Genomic DNA, 19297 nt, shown 5'->3' on the forward strand with positions numbered 1-19297 from the left:
TGTTCAAAATGATCTGATTGAAAAAAAGAAAGATGCGAAGGTCATTAATAGATCAAACATATACAAAATATCAAGATCGCATGCAGAGGTATTCTTACAAATTCGCAGATAAATGTGGTCTCACATTGACAAGGAGGTTACATCCACACATGTAAAGGACATATGTATCCAGAATAAAAGGGGCACCCGGCTATAGATTCATAACCCCACTGACATAGAGGAAGCATTTCATTGCTATTATAGCTCACTATATAATATTCATGCACAATACCACGACGTGCCACCTAAGAGTCTTGAAACAAAAATTGACAAATATATTATGGACACTACCGTTCCTTCCTTACAGACCCCCGAGCAGGAGGTACTAGACAAAGCTTTCACTGAAGGAGAGATATGAGAGGCCATTAAATCATTCCCTATTGGGCAGGGAGTTAAGGAGATATAGGGGAAAGAGAAAATATACCTGTGTAGCTTATATAATGAGAGGAACAGATGTGTGACACAGTGTCTCACCAGAGAGATCTAGGACTGTAAAGAAAGACAGATACGATAGGTATCCACCACATCATAGACAGCCCCAGTGTCAGAGGAATACAGGCATACCATAGGATTTGTTCAGGATTTCCTAGGTCTGGCGTCCTGATGCGGTATTCACCGCTTGTCAGCGTGCGGCGCCTGTATCAGAGAGCACCCGGAAGTGTTTTATACAGGCATGCAATGAGCGTGCAGAGACCCCGGCCAATAGGAAAATTGTGACCACGGCGGAAGTGACGCTATCGGTTGCTAGGTAGATGAATATCCGGTCATGTGATGCCTATGGTGCGTTCCAGATGGGTGGAAGTATGTGTTCCAAGCTAGTGATAATACTATGGACCAGAGATATCACATTCCGAGGCTGAGTACTATGTTTTAAATGGATACAAGGTGGATATGGGAAATGCAATGGGGCGGAAGAGGGAGAATGGGATGATCCAAATTAGTAGGACCAGCGGAAATAGAATTTGATGTTCCAGAAGGGGGTTAATAGGATATTAACGTTGGATCTAAAAAACATGTCAATATCTCTCAAAACATGTAAACTGTCAAAGATCGACGGTTGGGTCGGGAGATGAGGACTACTACTCCTCTCATCCGACCGCCGCTCCCACTGATAACAGCGAGAGCGGCGCTGCTGAGGGGAGCAGTAGTTTTCCTCAACAGAGCCGGCGTGCCCGCGGTGAAAAAAAGAAAGAAAAAAAGTAAAAAGAGAAAAAAAAAACCTTATGCTCACCTGTCCGGCGACCCCTGGTGTCCTCGGTCCCAGCAATGCTCTCCTCCCGGCGGCTGGCGTTATACTGCTGGGAGTGCGCTCGCTCCTAGCAGTATACTGTGCTTCCAGGACCTGTGGTGAAGTAAGCGATCAGCTGATTGGTTACGTGACCGATCAGCTGATGATCACGTGACCTCACCCTGGGAATACTCTCAAGTTCTGAGTGGTAAGCTCACCGGGGCTGATCTTAAGCTGATCAACCCCAGTGACCTCACTCCTGCACAGCAATATATACTGACAGGAGTGATTTTACACTCCTTGTCAGTGTACATTGCTGTCTTTTACAGCAGTGACATCAGTGATTGGGTGAATGGCAGTAGCTGACACCGAGCTCTTTTCTTTGGTGATGTCAAGATGTCAATCAGACCTTTTCATGACCAAACATAAGTAAAGTAAAGAGTTAAATAAACACACAGACATAAAGCAAACACTTTATTTGAAATACAACAGGCACATTCTTTAATCATTTAAATTAACCAATATACCGAACCCAGTTCTGACGGAAATCCAAGGGTTTAAGCAATGTCCACCAAATAACTTTATTTAGCTCCAAAAAACACATAAAAAATCAAGGCAAAACCGCACATTTTATCCGCAGCATTTTTCCTGCCAAGGAGATGCAGAAACGCTCAGGAAATTTCTGCTTCAAATCCTGATCGTGCGCACATAGCCTCAATCTCAAAGGCAAAGAAAGATCTCCTTAGGCACTTTATAATAGTCCTGGAAATCTAACGTAGTCTACAAATGGATACCTTAAAAACATAAAAAGAGAATTAAAAAACAAGATACTGTCCCTTGTTCACCAATTTATTAGAAAATATGGATCCCCCGCAGGTCCGGCATAGTTCAGCGCTTCCCATGACGTTCCCTGAATCCGTTGATAAAAGTGTATGGAGAGTCTCCATAGGCTTTTAGCAGCCGCTACTCCCGGTTCCTGCTGCACTCTGAGACCCGGCGGCTCTGCACAGCAGTGACTTCAGTAACTATACTGCTCATCAGAGTCGCCGGGTCACACTGTCCTCTGTTAGACCTGGCGACTCTGATGAGCAGTATAGTTACCAACGTCACCGCTGTTCAGAGCTGCCAAGTCCCACAGAGCTTAGCGGGACCCAGGAGTGACTGCTGCTAAAAACCTATGGAGACTCAGAACAAATCTCCATAGGCTTTTATCGACGGATTCGGGGAACGTTGTGGGAAGCACTGGATTACATTGGACCTGTTATTTTCTAATAAATTGTTGAATGAGAGACAGTGCCTTGTTTCTTTTTCCCTCTTTTTATGTTTTTTTGGTTATCCATTTGTGGACTACATTGGATTCAGTGGACTACGTCAGACCTGCATGTTTTTTTTGTGTTTTTTAATAAATTAGTGAACCAGGAAAAGTGTTGGGAAATGTTTATTCAAATGAAGTATTTTTTGTGTGTTTTTATTTTTGATTGCTGGGTCAGTAATGGGAGTGTCTTATAGACACCTATTCATTACTACCATCAGAGCTTGATGCCAGCTGTGATTTTTGACAAATTACAGCTGACATCAATCCCAAGACACTTTACACTGATTGTCAATGCATCAGGGCAATTGGGAAGAGCAAAGGCAAAATGCCATAATTGGTGCATCTCATAGACTTCTGGTATATTTAAGCTGGGAAGGGCCCAATAACCAGGGACCTTCCCAATCTGATATCAGCTCTCTGCTGTATGCTTTACCTTTGCTGGTTACAAAAATAGGGAGGGGTGGGCACATCATTATTTTTAATTATTTATTTGTTAGGTTAAACAAGGCTTATCGGCCATTAATGCCATTGGAAAGGCTGTAAAGGGTGAAAATTTATATATGTAGGGGGGTTGTGAAATTATATGTAGGAAATCTATCTATTATCTATCATCTCTCTAACTTCTTTCTATCATCTATCGATATCTGTACATAACATTGTTTTCTTAGTTTTGTAATCAGCTTTAGGTTACATAGAGGATTATAGTAAGTAAAAGACGATGTTAATGACGCATTGTATACGGATGCAGGCGAGAAAAAGATCGCACACTCGCATGACAATCGTCCAACTTTTCGGGATGAACATCGGAGCGATTTATAATCTGCTGATGTGAACAGACCCTTATCCGGACTCTGAATATAGTCTATCAAGGCCGCCCTCCCTGGAAGGGGTTAAACATACGAGATTTCGGCCTTTTAGCTCCTGGCATGAAGTGGATAGCACAATCATATGCCGCCATATGGTAGACGTCCGGTAACTGGTGATAATCACCTCATGTGTCGTCCCACGTTACATCCTCACATAAAACCGTAGAAAAGGCGGCGCGGGGAAATTGTGCCAGAAGTGAGGGGCAAATAATGGCGGAAATGTCCCTGACTGCGGAGACGTCTCCATGTAGAGTCTTCACCCCGGATATCAGGACAGGAGCCGCGCAGTTCACACTGTGCATCCACTGAGGCCCCTGATCATGTGACCCCTGACTCCTCCCCTCCTGTGACCTCATCACAGGTCCTGTGCGCACACAACAGCCATATATGTGGTGGCGGCTCTGCAGGTGGAGGTATGTGGAGACCCCATTACTGGGCGCAGGGGCATTAACCCCTTCAGCACGGAGGCTCTTTGGGGGTCTCTGTGTGGTGTGAACAGTGAGGTAACAGCTGTGGGCAGAATGCGGCTTCGCTGGTTCCCGTCCACATTAGATCCCTTCAGACGACTGCAGGATGAAGGACAGAAGCCCAGAGACGTCCTCACACAATGGCCGTTCCTTCTCTCCTAGTTCCAGCACAGTGATGTAGATACTGGTGATAATCGCCCCCATATTCTCTTTATTCCTCCGGTGCGATGGATTTACCCTCAGGTTCAGCAATGCTCCTCCGCCATCTCTCCTCGACCTCAGCTATTTACCCTTTCAATGCCACAAAACTGAACGTTCTTACAGTCACCATTGTGTTCTCTTAGGAAATGTGTGGAATCGTTGGAGGGGTTAATGGGCGCGGGATTAATGGGGTCTCCTATGTGCTCATTAATTCTCTGCCTTATTTACGGGAGCAGCAGCCGACATATCTGACATTACATCCCAGACACTGAATACCATATGCTACAAATTCACTGCTGCAGGCGATCGATTGTTTAATGAAATGTTTTTATTTAATGTGATTAAACCTATTTCTTGTGTTCGGCATATTTACATGGTGAACATTCATCAATGCCGCATTGGTGAAAACCCAGAGGTGTAAGGCAGGTTCTCGTTATCGGCTTCTCTTGGGATTAAACCAGGAGACAGGAGATGTGAAAGGGTCGGGGCCGAGAACTAACAACCATCTCATAAAACCATCAGACAACCATCTCGTGAGAAACGTATTCAGCTGCCGACTCTGAGGAAGTAACTGCTTGTTGTCTGGGGCCTAAAATATAAAGGTTTTATTAGTAGATGTAAAGAAGAAAACTAAATACTGTAATATAATAAATCTGATATGTTTCCCTTATTATCTGCAGTAATTGTATTATTACACAGGATTCTTTATGATGTTACATCGGCTCATCTTCTTCTCATTCAGGTCCGTACAATATTGGATCCTGTCAATGAACATCTATATAAGAGAATTTTCCTTATGGACCCATCAAATATCGATATGGACAGAGACAAGATGGCGGAGAGGATATTACACCTCACCCTAGAGATCCTCTTCTGGTTTACTGGAGAGGTGAGAGATTCTGATGACATCACATTACATCATTCTTATCTATGGGAATAACAGATGGACAGAACTGGAGAGGTGAGGACTCTGGAAATGTCTGGAGTGAGATTTATTAATGTGTCTCTCCATAACCAGGATTACACAGTAGTGAAGAAGACCTCTAGTGAGCGCTGTCAGGACCCTGTGTCTGAGGGATGGGGAAGACCCCTAAGCCCAATCACAGGGCCTCCATCTCGCCCCCTGATACATGAGGACATTAATGACCAGAAGATCCTAGAACTCACCTACAAGATGATTGAGTTGCTGACTGGAGAGGTGACGCTGCTGGGAATGCTGGGACATTATACAGTAACACTATGGAGGGATCGGGGGGTGACGGTATCATTGTATGTGTCAGGTTCCTATAAGGTGTCAGGATGTCTCCGTCTATTTCTCCATGGAGGAGTGGGAGTATTTAGAAGGATACAAAGATGAATACAAGGACGTCATAATGGAGGTTCCCCAGCCCCTCACATCACCAGGTAATAGACAGGACTAAATACACACGGCCTATAATTATCTCTATGTAAAGAATGAATTCAGCCCTGTTTGTGTTTCCTCCGGATCTATGCAGTAAGAGGACAACACCAGAAAGATGTCCCCGTCCTCTTCTTCCACAGGACTGTAAACAAGAAGATCCCAATGTTCCTCAGGATCATCAGGTAGATGGAGAGAAGGTGTCATGAGATCTCCCCTATGATGTGTAGATGGCTGTGAAGGTCTTGTGCTCAGTCTTGTTTTATCCACCAGGATTATATGTTTTATACTTGTGTAATGAGAACGGTGGAGATGACAGGATTAGAGCTGATCATAGATGTGACTTCTCCATCTGTCTGTGACTTTTATAATATTTGTTTCAGGGTGAAGATCTGACCCATATTAATACTACAGAGACATATGTGAGGGGTGATGATCGGTGTAAGGAGGAGATTCCTACATATGACTACCCAGGTGAGTAGTGACCACTAAATGCAGAGAAGTCACAGATTCTTCTCAGTCATCAGCTGTGGCTGCTTTATCGGTGGTGTAGTCCGGCCGTATCACAATCGTGTGATCACCATTTTGCCTCTAGACCACAACATTCTCCTCCACCAAAAACTGTTCAAATGACTTTGGGCAATGGAAGCCCTTTCTGTGCTGCTGAATGTTCTCATATGGTCCCTACAAGACCAGGTCCAGTCTTTCTGACCAAACTTCACTATTATGATCGACAACATTTAATGTGCAGTGAGGACCAAGTGTGAATTTCTGTACAATAACAACAGAGTTTCCCTTTATACTTTTCAATTTCTTTTAAAATTGACTAACTTCTAACAGGATTGCGATAAACTACATAAAAAAACATTACACCTGTGCCATGATATACAGTGGGGGAAATAAGTATTTGATCCCTTGCTGTTTTTGTAAGTTTGCCCACTGACAAAAAGACATGAACAGTCTATAATTTTAAGGTTAGATTAATTTTAACATTGAGAGATAGAATATCCCAAAAAAAATCAAGAAAATCACATTGTATAAATTTCTATATATTTTTTTTTCATTTTGCAGTGAGAAGTATTTGATCCCTCTGGCAAACAACACTTAATACTTGGTGGCAAAACCCTTGTTGGCAAGCACAGCAATCAGACGTTGTTTGTAGTTGATGATGAGGGTTGCGCACATGTCAGGAGGAGTTTTGGTCCACTCCTCTTTGCAGACCATCTTTAAATCATATCATTCAGATTGTGATGCTGTCACTTGGCAACTCTGACCTTCAACTCCCTCCATAAGTTTTCTATGGGATTAAGGTCTGGAGACAGGCTAGACCACTCCATGACCTTAATGTGCTTCTTTTTGAGCCACTCCTTTTGTTGCTTTGGCTTCATGTTTTAGGTCATTGCCTTGCTGGAAGACCCAGCCACGACCCATTTTTAATGTCCTGGCGGAGGGAAGGAGGTTGTCACTCAGGATTTTAAGGTACATGGCTCCATCCATTCTCCCATTGATGCGGTGAAGTAGTCCTGTGCCCTTAGCAGAGAAACACTCCCAAAACCTAATGTTTCCACCTCCATGCTTGACTGTGGGGACGGTGTTCATTGGGTCATAGGCAGAATTTCTCTTCCTCCAAACACGGCGAGTTGAGTTAATGCTCAAATTTTGTCACAGCACCTTCTCCCAATAACTCAGAATCATCCAGGTGTTCAATGGCAAACTTCAGATGGGCCTGCCCATGTGCCTTCTTGAGCAGGGGGGACCTTGCGGGCACTGCAGGATTTTAAACCTTTAAGACGTAATGTGTTACCAATGGTTTTCTTGGTGACTGTGGTCCCAGCTGCCTTGAGATCATTAACAAGATCCCCCCGTGTAGTTTTAGGCTGATCTCTTACCTTCCTCATGAACAAGGATACACCACGAGGTGAGATTTTGCATGGTGCCCCAGATCGATGTCGATTGACAGTCATTTTGTATTTCTTCCATTTTCTTACTATTGCACCAACAGTTGTCTTCTTCTCGCCCAGCGTCTTACTCTTTTTTTTTTATTACTTATGGTTTTGTAGTCCATTCCATCTTTGTGTAGGTCTATGATCTTGTCCCTGACATCCTTAGAAAGCTCTTTGGTCTTGCCCATGTTGTAGAGGTTAGAGTCTGACTGATTAATTGAGTCTGTGGACAGGAGTCTTTTATACAGGTGACTATGTAAGACAGCTGTCTTTAATGCAGGTAACGAGTTGATTAGTAGCGTCTAACTGGTCTGTAGGAGCCAGAACTTATAATGGCTTGTAGGGGTTCAAATACTTATTTCTCACTGCAAAATGCAAAAAAAAATATTTAATTTATATAATGTGATTTTTTGGGGGATATTATATCTCTCAATGTTAAAATTAACCTACCCTTAAAATTATAGACTGTTCATGTCTTTGTTAGTGGACAAACTTACAAAACAGCAAGGGATCAAATACTTATTTCCCCCACTGTATCTCTTTTGGCTGATGGCTGTAATATACATCTATTCACGCCTGCAGGAGATGTGGTGGCATGGCTCGAGCCCTGGTTTCATGGATTCACTCCACGTCATAAATTTCATTATGTTTTCAATCCTAAAGAATTCAGATTCCTGCACAATCTCTCCTGAAATGGGGGCACTAATACTTTCTCTACTCTTCTGGTCAGTACTCATAGTAGCTCCAATGGTCCACCATAAATGAGTGCAACTCCATTTAGTGTTGGAGGTCTCCCCTCATACATACGTTCTTGTTGAGGATGTAACATGTTTTTTTCTTCTATGTCTTTTTTTTACACGTTCATTCTGTATGATAGTTTGATTGTGGTGGGATCGGCCGGCCTCACTTATATGAGACTGTATCTCACTGGTAGTCTATAAAAAAAGATCTCCATTGCCTCTTCCAAAAGTCTGATATCTATATTTAAGACTCCTCAGCTCTGCAGTTTTATAACTATATTTCTCTTTAAATGACTAATATTTCCTCTTGAATCGCATCTGATAGAAAATATTCTCCTTTACATTTTTCACTGATGGAGACTATTGAGTTTGATCATTTCAGTAGATGTGTTATTGTCTATACTCAGTTTCAGTAGATGTGTTATTGTCTATACTCAGTTTTCGACTACAGTAGTTATTTCCCCCTAATACTCTGATTTAACCCCTTCCCGCAGATAGTTTTGTGTTCCTAATCAGGGACCATTTTTCAAATCTGACGTGTGTCACTTTACAGTGGGTACGGAAAATATTCACACTCCTTTAAATTTTTCACTCTTTGTTTTATTGCATCCATTTGGTAAATTCTAAAAAGTTTTTTTTTTCTCATTAAAGTCCACTCTGCACCCCATCTTGACTGAAAACCCCCCAGAAATGTAGACATTTTTGTAAATTTATTAAAAAAAGAAAAACTAAAATATCACAGACCAAATGAGAATCATGAGCTCAAAGGAACTACCCAAGGAGCTCAGAGACAGAATTGTGGCAAGGGACAGATCTGGCCAAGGTTACAAAAGAAGTCTTCCAAGACATGGGCTTCCAGCCAAACTGAGCAATCGTGGGAGAAGAGCCTTGGTGAGAGAGGTAAAGAAGAACCCAAATATCACTTTGCCTGAGCTCTAGAGATGCAGTAGGGAGATGGGAGAAAGTTCCACAAAGTCAACTATCACTGCTGCCCTCCAGCAGTCGGGCCTTTATGGCAGAAGGGCCAACGGAAGCCTCTCCTCAGTGCAAGACATATGAAAGCCTGCATATAGTTTGCTCAAAAACACATTAAGGACTCCCAGACTATGAGAAATAAGATTCTCTGGTCTGATGAGATGAAGATAGAACTTTTTGGTGATAATTCTAAGCGGTATGTGTAGAGTAAACCAGGCACTGCTCATCACCTGCCCAATACAATCCCAACAGTGAAACATGGTGGTGGCAGCATCGTGCTGTGTGGATGTTTTTCAGGTACAGGGACAGGACGACTGGTTGCAATTGAAGGAAACATGAATGCGGCCAAGTACAGAGATACCCTGGATGAAAACTTCTTCCAGAGTGCTCTGGACCTCAGACTTGGACGAAGGCTCACCTTCCAAGGAATGTCCACTTATCTGCTTAATTTAAATATTACCCCCGCCCCTGCACGTCACAGGGCCCTGTAGCGTGCAGTCTAAAGCTGAACATCCCTCTTATGCGCAATGTGCATATAGCTGAAGGTGCTTTTTTTTCTCTCCCTGCGCTATTATACTGATTTGCTCTAGTGCGCAATTGCCGGGAGTCACTGTGACTTCCGCTCCAGTGACCTCCGGCGTGCGCAACAATGAGGTTTGGTTCCCACATCCTCTCGGCATCCTGCTATCCGAGAGGAAGGGGGGACCAAACCTCATTGTTGCGCACGCAACTGATCCCACAGTTGGACACTCTGAAGAACTGTTCACTGGTCCATTTCCATATTTGGGCCCCTCGCCTGCTCCGCTTGAAGTGGTGGAAGAGGAGATCCCATGTAGCGATGGCCAAATATTTGAACAGACACGGCCACAGGAAGGCGACGCTGGCAATTTGTCACAAGAGGTGGACGATGACGAGACACAATTGCCACGAAGTAAGGAGGAGGACCGTGGTGCGGAAGTGGAAGAAGAGGAGGAGGTGGTGGATGATCTAGTAACTGGCCCAACGTGGCAGGAGGACACGCAGAGCGAGGCCAGCAGCACACAGGGGGAGGGAGGTAGAGTACCCCAACAGGCAGGAAGAAGCAGTGTGGTGGCCGCAGACAGAAGGCGGGCAACGGTTCCCTGTAACACCAACACGAGGGACGTAACTAGTACAACCGGTAGGTCTTCCAGAGTCTGGAATTTTTTTAAAGACTCTGCTGATAACCCCAAAAAGGCCATTTGTACCACCTGCCAGGCCAGCATCAGCAGGGGTGACAAAACTACCAGCCTGACCACCACCAGCATGATCAGGCACATGTCAGCAAAGCACCCGACTTTGTGGGTCGAAACCCAGGGTCCACGACCAGTGTCAGCGGGTGTCACCACTGCTTCTTCCGCTGTTGTGCGTGTAAGAGAACTGCCTGTTGTGCGTACAAGGCAATCCCCTGTCCATACTGCATGCAAAGATGCCCCCTCCTCTCAGTCTTCACTTGTTATGGCAGTTTCTCAAGAAACAGCATCAACGTCCACGTCCCACCGCAGCGTTCAATTGTCCATATCCCAGACCTTTGAATGAAAGCGCAAATTCGCAGCCAATGCCCCACAGGCCACAGTCCTAAATTCGCACATTTCACGACTACTTGCGTTGGAAATGCTGCCTTTTAGGCTAGTCGAGACGGAATCCTTCCGCAACCTTATGGCGGTGGCCGTCTCTCGGTACTCGGTCCCCAGCTGACACTATTTTGCCCGGTGTGCCATCCCCGCACTACACAAGCAAGTGTCCCAAAACATCTGCCGTGCCCTCAACAATGCAGTTACTGGGAGAGTCCACCTGACAACTGACACGTGGACAAGTGCTTGTGGCCAGGGACGGTACATCTCCCTGATGACACACTGGGTAAACATAGTGGAAGCCGGGACCCATTTGGACCTTGGGACGGAACACATCCTCCCCACACCGAGGATTGCGGGCCCTATGTCAGTCAGAGTTGCCCCCACAGTGTACAGTTCATGCGCATCATCCTCCTCCTCATGTTCAGCCTCCATCTCAGATATCACCACATCAGTTACAAGCTGGAAGCACTGCAGTACTGCCTCAGCCAAGCGGCAACAGGCTGTGCTGAAACTCATAAGCTTAGGTGATAAACCTCACACTGCTTGTGAGTTGTGGACAGCTGTGAAAGAGCAGGCAGCTCTGTGGCTGAGACCGCTGAACCTACATCCAGGCATGGTCGTGTGTGACAATGGCCGTAACCTGGTGGCAGCTTTGAGGCGAGATCACACACGTACCATGCCTGGCTCATGTGCTTAACCTCGTGGTTCAGCGGTTTCTTAAATCGTACCCCGAGTTGCCAGATCTGCTCGTCAAAGTACGCCGCCTGTCAGCTCATTTTTGGAAGTCGGCTACAGCTTCCGCCGCCCTTGCTGTGTTGCTGCAGCGTTTGCAGCTTCTGGCACACCGACTGGTGTGTGATGTCCCCACATGTTGGAACTCTACCCTCCACATGTTGCAAAGGATTTGTGAGCAGAAGAGAGCAGTTGTGGAGTACCAGCTGCAACAAGGCCGTCGATATTCAGGTTCAGACTCTACACATAAGACCTCAGGAGTGGACCTGGATGTCTGACATATGTACCATCCTGGCAAACTTTGAGGAGTCCACCAAAATGGTGAGTGGCGATGACGCCATCATTAGCGTCAGCATCCCACTTGTCTGTCTTTTGCAATGCTCTCTGCAGAAAATTAAAGAGGAGGCATTGCAGCCAGAGTATGATGAGATGGATCAAGAAGCCGTAGCAGGCGATTACACACACCCCAGCCTCATCTCATCCCAACGTGCATTTAGGGACAATGAGGGAGTGGAGGAGGAGGAGGAAGAACAGGAGCTGGTGTCATGCGCTGTAGACAATAGTACCTGTACAACTGTCATACCGTCGGTTCAGCGTGGGTGGCCAGAGGACAGGGGGGAGGAGGAGAGCATGGTCAGTCGTCATCTTGGTGAGGACACGGAAGTCTTGCCCATTGCCAGTCTGGCACGCATTGCTGACTTTATGTTACGCTGCCTTAACCGTGACCCTCGCTTTGTCAAAATGTTGGGTGATAGTCATTACTGGTTGGTGACACTTTTAGACCCCCCCTACAAGGAGAACTTTCACTCTCTTATTCCTGAGGTGGAGAGGTCTACAAAAATGGGGCAGTACCAGAAGGCCCTTGCTGCAGAACTGTTAAAAAATTCCCATCTGAACACACTAGCAGCAGAGGTCACAGTTCGTTGCCCAACCAAGGCGTACAGATGAGAGAGACGCAACTCCAATCCACCAGAGGCAGGGGAACACTGTCAACATTCTGGGACAGTTTTCTGAGACCCGCCCAGCTTACAGGCCCTGAGGCGCGGGGTACTCTCACAAGGAGTGGAAAGTTTCAAAAGATGGTGAGGGAGTACCTTTCCAACTGTACCAGCATCCTCCGTGATTCCTCTGTGCCTTTTAATTATTGGGTATCCAAGCTGGACACTTGGAATGAACTCGCTCTGTACGCCTTGGAGGTCCTGGCCTGCCCTGCCGCTAGCGTGTTATCGGAGCGTGTTTTTAGTGCTGCTGGGGGAATTATAACTGATAAGCGCACTCGCCTGTCAACTGACAATGCTGACAAGCTGACCCTTATCAAAAAGGGCTGGATTGGGCCAGACTTCTCATCACCACCAAATGACAGCAGAGTAACATAAAGTCAAATCCACTGTGTTATTTCGGGAGGTGTATTCCCATGCACCGCTTCACACCCACACATGGGTATACGCTTCCTCATTTCGGCTGTTTTTTGCTCTTCTACTTATCCTCAGCCTCCACCACCACTATACCACCAGGGTGACCGTGGTACGTGTTGCCAGCATTGCAAGTTCCTCCGTCCTAATTTTTGGCAGCTTTTGCTTGGAAGGCATAGGCAAAGACTATGGGAGACCCACTCCCCAATAATGGGAATAATGTTTTTAATATGCTGTACTGCATGGCACTCGTAAGGGGCATTGCAAGTTCCTCCGTCCTAATTTTTGGCAGCCTTTGCTTGGAAGGCATAGGCAAAGACTATGTGAGACCCACTCCCCAATAATGGGAATAATGTTTTTAATATGCTGTACTGCATGGCACTCGTAAGGGGCATTGCAAGTTCCTCCGTCCTAATTTTTGGCAGCTTTTGCTTGGAAGGCATAGGCAAAGACTATGGGAGAGCCACTTCCCAATAATGGGAATAATGTTTTTAATATGCTGTACTGCATGGCTCTTGTAAGGGGCATTGCAAGTTCCTCTGTCCTAATTTTTGGCAGCTTTTGCTTGGAAGGCATAGGCAAAGACTATGGGAGACCCACTCCCCAATAATGGGAATAATGTTTTTAATATGCTGTAGTGATGAGCGAGCATGCTCACCACTGCTCGGTACTCGCCCGAGCATCTCAGTACTCGAGATGCTCGGAGCTCGCCGAGTACTTTCGAGATGCTCGGGCGGGAGCTTGTGTCCCCGTCCTGCATTTTGGCGCTATTTAGAGCACCAATCATGCAGGGATTGTCTGCCACTCACTGTAATGTCACAGCCATGGTGGTTGTGGCATTATAGTGATTGCCCAAATCGATGGGAACAGTGCTCACAGTGAAACATGAAAAGCCGGCAATTCAGCAGCGGCATACACCGGTACCAGACAATTTAGAACAGAAAGAATAGAGCATCACACATAGATTAGATAGATAGAAACATGTCAGTCACATATATAATAAGTACAGTGACAGTGTTGGTTACTGTACTTGTCATTTAGTGTTAAAATAAAGGATTTATTAAAAAAAAAAATTGGCGTGGGGTTCCCCGTAATTTTACTCTCTAGCGGAGGTTAAGCAGACGGCTGGAGCAGATGTTTGAAGCCTGGGTAGGGGGTAATACCCACGGAGCTTCCCAGGCTACTAATATCAGCCCCCAGCTGAATACCTAGCCTTTACTAGCTATTAAAATGGGGGACCCCCAAAAAAATGACGTGGGGTCCCCCCTATTTTAATAGCTAGCAAAGGCTAGGCAGACAGCTGGGGGCTGATATTAATAGCCCAGGAAGGGTGCCATGAATATTGGCCCCCTCCCAGGCTAGAAACACCAGCCGTCAGCCGCCCCAGAAATGGCGCATCCATAGGATGCGCCAATTCTGGCACTTAGCCTCGCTCTTCCCACTGCCCTGTAGCGGTGGCAGTGGGGTAATAGGGTTGAGGTTGATGTCAGCTTATAATGCCAGTTGACATCAAGCCCAGGTTAGTAATGGAGAGGCGTCTATAAGACACCCCCATTATTAACCCCATAGTCAAAGTTAAAAAAAAACCACAAACACTCAGAATAAAGTCCTTTAATTGAAATAAAGACACAATTCTTTAATGTTCTAAATTAAACTCTACTTACCGTCACGCCCATTCCAGCTGAAGCCAACGATCTCCTGCAATAAAAGTAAAATAATAAACCAACCTCATCCTTACCTTTCCATGGTTCCCAGGACAGTTTCAGCTCTGCTACATTGACATGACAGGCTGCATCGGAGCAGAACGCTGAAATCCAGCTTGCCATGCTGCAGACACTGAGAAGCTCCTCAGTGAAGCTCCTCAGTGTCTGGCTGTGACGGCATCCAGATGAGCCGAGTTCATGTCCAATGAACTCAGCTCACCTCATGCACGTCGTCACTGACAGCGTGGGAGAATTCTCCTGCGCATGCGGTGCCGGCAAATGACGTCACCGCTTGAGCAGGAGAATTCTCTCACACTGGGACGGCACTGAGATGGCAGGCTGAATGGTAGCAGCACGCTGCCATCCAGCGTGCCATCCTTCAGAGACACTGAGGAGCGCAGGCAATGTCTCTGAAGGATGACAAGCTGGATGGCAGCGTTCTGCTACCATCCAGCCTGCCATCTCAATGCCATCCCAGTGTGGGAGAATTCTCCTGCTCAAGCGGTGATGTCATTTGCCTGCCATGTTCCCCAATGATAATCCGCTGCGGATTATTATTGCGGAAAAAAACGCAGCACTACCAATTATTTTGCGGAAGCTCTGCGTTTTCGCCGCCATTGACTTTCATTGGAACGCATGGATTACGCATCACTGTATATGTAGATGCGCATTCCATGCATTCCAATGTGCAGATGGTACCCAGGTGTGGAGGAGAGGAGACTCTCCTCCGGACCCGGGTACCATAGAACCTGTAAAAAAAATAAAAAATAAATGTTATACTTATCTTCTGATGGCCCCCGGTGCGCTTGTACTCCCATGCCGGCAGCTAGTGATGGACTGAAGGACCTGCGCTGACGTCATAGTCATGTGACGGGTCACGCGATGCTGACGTCGGCAGGTTCTTCAGTGTACCACGATCTGCCGACGGCCAGGACGCAGCGAAGCAAGACACCGGGGGCCATCGGAAGGTAAGTATAGATTTTTTTTTTCTACCATGCGTTTTTTAAGCGTTTCTGCACTTCTGTTTGGGCACTTTTTAGGCTTTCTACAGACTGCCGGGGGTGCCGCCGCAAAAATGCTCGAGTCTCCCATAGACTAACATTAGGCTCGTTGCTCGGGTCGAGCACCCGAGTATCACGGTGAGCTCGGCCCGAGCTTCGAGCACCCGAGCATTTTAGTGCTCGCTCAACACTAATAGGGACCAGTTTCTTCTCTAATTTGGAGAAAAACGTTGTAACTTGATTATTTGTGCCGCTAGTGAGAAGTTGAAGTTCTATTTTTACTTTTTCCAACTCTATGGCTACTTCATTATATTCTTTTTCGTTCTGCTTAAGGATTACATCCATCAGATTTTTTGTGTAGTTTAAGTGTATTTTTTTCCCAAGATAACACAAAGTTCTTATTTTTGGAAAATTGAAACACCTCTTTGAAGACTCAGAGCGCCCTAGGGACTCGTTCACGTTCCTGATTAGATTTAAGGGAATTAATCTTCCAAAATAGGCGGTATCTCTTTTTCCGCTAAATGAGTAATTCTTCTTTCCCGAGACTGGATACTGATGACCTGTAACTCATAGTTTAGGTTGCAGTCCATAAAAAACGCATCTGTGTCTACACATAGTGCCCAGATGGTGCTCCAGGAGACCCACACCGTAAATTAAGTGGGTTCTTCTCACTATAGTAATGCCAAATACATGGATGATAAATGTGGTTTGGGCGCACTGCAAGGCTCGGAAGAGAGGGGGAGATCTGACTTTGGGAGAGCGGATATTGCTGGATTGGTTTATGGAAGCCATATTTCTTTACAAGAGCCTTTCAGCCACTAGTAATGTGGAAATCTCTGTTTTTCCACTGACTGATGATGGACCTAAGTGAGGACTTGTTTATTGCGAGATGTGTAGAAGTTTTTATTGGTATTATTTTCATCTACATAACATTGTTTGGCTTTTTATTCCATATTTGGGAGGCAGAATGAACAAATAGTTGAACACAATGCTCCACTGGTTCATCCTATGAGGTTTTCTATTAGACTGTGAACTGTCATTGTCTTAGTGAACAATTCAATATTTTTACATAACTTCCCATTTGTACTGACAGTGTAAGAAGAAATGTTCAAAAACATAAATTTCATGGATATTTTGTTCAAAAATAATAATTGGTTTTATTCTTAGCAGATGACTGTACCCGGAGATCAGAGGGACGGCTGACATCTTCAATTTTTAAATCAGACGATCTTGAGATCCCACAGGATACAATTGAAGTGAATGCCATTACTCCAGATATGCCATCATCCCTTCACAGCAAAGATCTGTCATCTGATCCTATGAAACAGGTCCTGTCTTCTGATTCATTACTGACTACTCATGGAAATCTAAGTCACAAAATAAGCATTAAAAAACAAACTGCTCCTAATGCAAAGAAGCCATTTTCCTGTTCAGAATGTGGGAAATGTTTTAACCAAAATTGGATCCTTGTTAATCACCAGAGAATTCACACAGGGGAGAAGCTTTGTTCATGTTCAGAATGTGGGAAATGTTATAACCAGAAATCAGATCTTATTAATCACCAGAGAATTCACACAGGGGAGAAGCCTTTTTCATGCTCAGAATGTGGGAAATGTTTTGTACAGAAATCACAGCTTATCGCACATCAGAAAACTCATACAGGGGAGAAGCCTTTTTCATGTTCAGAATGTGAAAAATGTTTTAAACATAAATCAGATTGTGTTAATCACCAGAGAATTCACACAGGGGAGAAGCCTTTTTCATGTTCAGAATGTGGGAAATGTTTTAACCGCAAATCAGTTCTTGTTAATCACCAGAGAACTCACAGATTGGAGAAGCCTTTTTCATGTTCAGAATGTGGGAAATGTTTTGTAGAGAAATCACACCTTAATACACATCAGAGAATTCACACAGGGGAGAAGCCTTTTTCATGTTCAGAATGTGGGAAATGTTTTATACAGAAATCACAGCTTATCGCACACCAGAGAATTCACACAGGGGAGAAACCTTTTTCATGTTCAGAATGTGGGAAATGTTTTAACCAGAAATCAGATTTTGCTAAGCACCAGAGAACCCACACAGGAGAGAAGCCTTTTTCATGTTCAGAATGTGGAAAATGTTTTAACCAGAAATCAGATCTTGTTAGTCACCAGAGATCTCACACAGGGGAGAAGCCCTTTTTATGTTCAGATTGTGGAAAATGTTTTGTGCAGAAATCACACCTTGTTAGACACCAGACACTTCACACAGGGGAGAAGCCATTTTCATGTTCTTAATGTGGGAAATATTTTATGAGGAAATCAGCTGTTAATAAACATCAGAAAAGTCACACAATGAAGGAGCCTTTTTCCTGTTCAGAAAGTGGGAATTGTTTAACCATAAATTGATTTTTGTTATACACCAAATAACTCACTCAGGGGAAAAGCCTTTTTCATGTTACTTCATGTGGTGATCACGCCCACACACAAGCGGTGCGGGCCGATCGCCGCGTCTTTTTATGTGACATCTGTCAGTCATAAAAAACTGATATGGATCTGGTATCGCTGTAATCGCACCAAGCCGAAGAATAAAGTCTCTTATTCAATTATACCGCACGAGGAACGGCATAAAAAATAAACTCTAGGGTTGTGCTAGGGTTAGGGTTGTGCTAGGGTTAGGGTTGTGCTAGGGTTAGGGTTGGGCTAGGGTTAGGGTTGAGTTAGTGTTAGGCTAGGGTTACGGTTGGGCTAGGGTTAGGGTTGGGTTAGGGTTGGGATAGACTAGGGTTAGGGTTGGGCTAGGGTTGTGTTAGGGTTCGGCCAAGGTTAGGCTAGGGTTATGGTTGGGTTAGGGTTGTGTTAGGGTTGGGCTAGGTTTATGGTTGGGCTAGGGTTAGGGTTGGGGTTGGGATTTTTTCAACAGTAAAGAAAAAAAATGACGACGATATGGTGACTAGTGTTAAGTGCTCTCTACTTGAGTTTGCATCGGGAGCTCGGGTATGCACTGAGAATAGTGGGTGCTCGAGTGACATGCTTGAGTCTCCGCCTCATATGTTTTGCAGCTGTTATACAGCAAAAAAAAACTTGCGGGGATTGCCAGCCATGCACGAGCGATCCCCGCATGTTTATTTTTGGGTGTCTAATAACCGCGAAACATGTGGGCGGGGACTCGAGCATGTTCCTTGTGCACCCGCGATACATGGTGCATGCCTGAGTACCCGATGCAAACTCAAGTAGCGAGCACTTGCGATCAAGAGTAATGACCACTTATTCAATATGATGACCTAATGTTATCACATTCTGTGTCGTACCTCTGGGTTTAAAATGTTCACTATACCCCTTAATAAAATCCTTGAGGGGTCTAGTTTCCAAAATGGGGTCACTTCTTGGGGATTTCCACTATTTAGGCGCATCAGGGGCTCTCCAAAAGCAACATGACGTCCGCTAATTATTCAAGAAAATTTTATATTCAAAAATTCAAATGGCTCCTTCCCTTCCGAACTCTGCCGTGTGCCCTAACAGTGTATTTTCCCCACATATAGGGTGTAGGCTTACCCAGGAGAAATTGCACAAGAAATTGCATGGTGCAATTTCTCTTATTATTCTTATGAAAATGCAAAATTGGAGGCTGAAAAGCATTTTTGTTGGAAAAATGTTAAAATTTTATTTTTACGGCTCAATGTTCTAAACTTCTATGAAACAC

General features: G+C 44.9%; 1 protein-coding gene across 1 annotated transcript in view; it reads left to right on the top strand.

Moving 5' to 3' along the window:
* LOC141178790 (uncharacterized) overlaps positions 1-18280 on the top strand; it is a 21779-nt gene extending 3499 nt beyond the window's left edge. The window contains exons 3-4 of the mRNA XM_073660629.1: positions 5899-5989; positions 16787-18280. Coding sequence (XP_073516730.1) covers positions 5899-5989; positions 16787-17892 — 1197 coding nt within the window. The 3' untranslated portion in view covers positions 17893-18280. The remainder of the gene's footprint in view (positions 1-5898; positions 5990-16786) is intronic.
* Positions 18281-19297: the final 1017 nt, after the last annotated feature.

The sequence above is a fragment of the Phyllobates terribilis genome, unplaced genomic scaffold (genome assembly GCF_046119375.1).
Source record: "Phyllobates terribilis strain yellow unplaced genomic scaffold, ASM4611937v1 Scaffold_30__1_contigs__length_15301838, whole genome shotgun sequence".
NCBI classification, from domain to species: domain Eukaryota; kingdom Metazoa; phylum Chordata; class Amphibia; order Anura; family Dendrobatidae; genus Phyllobates; species Phyllobates terribilis.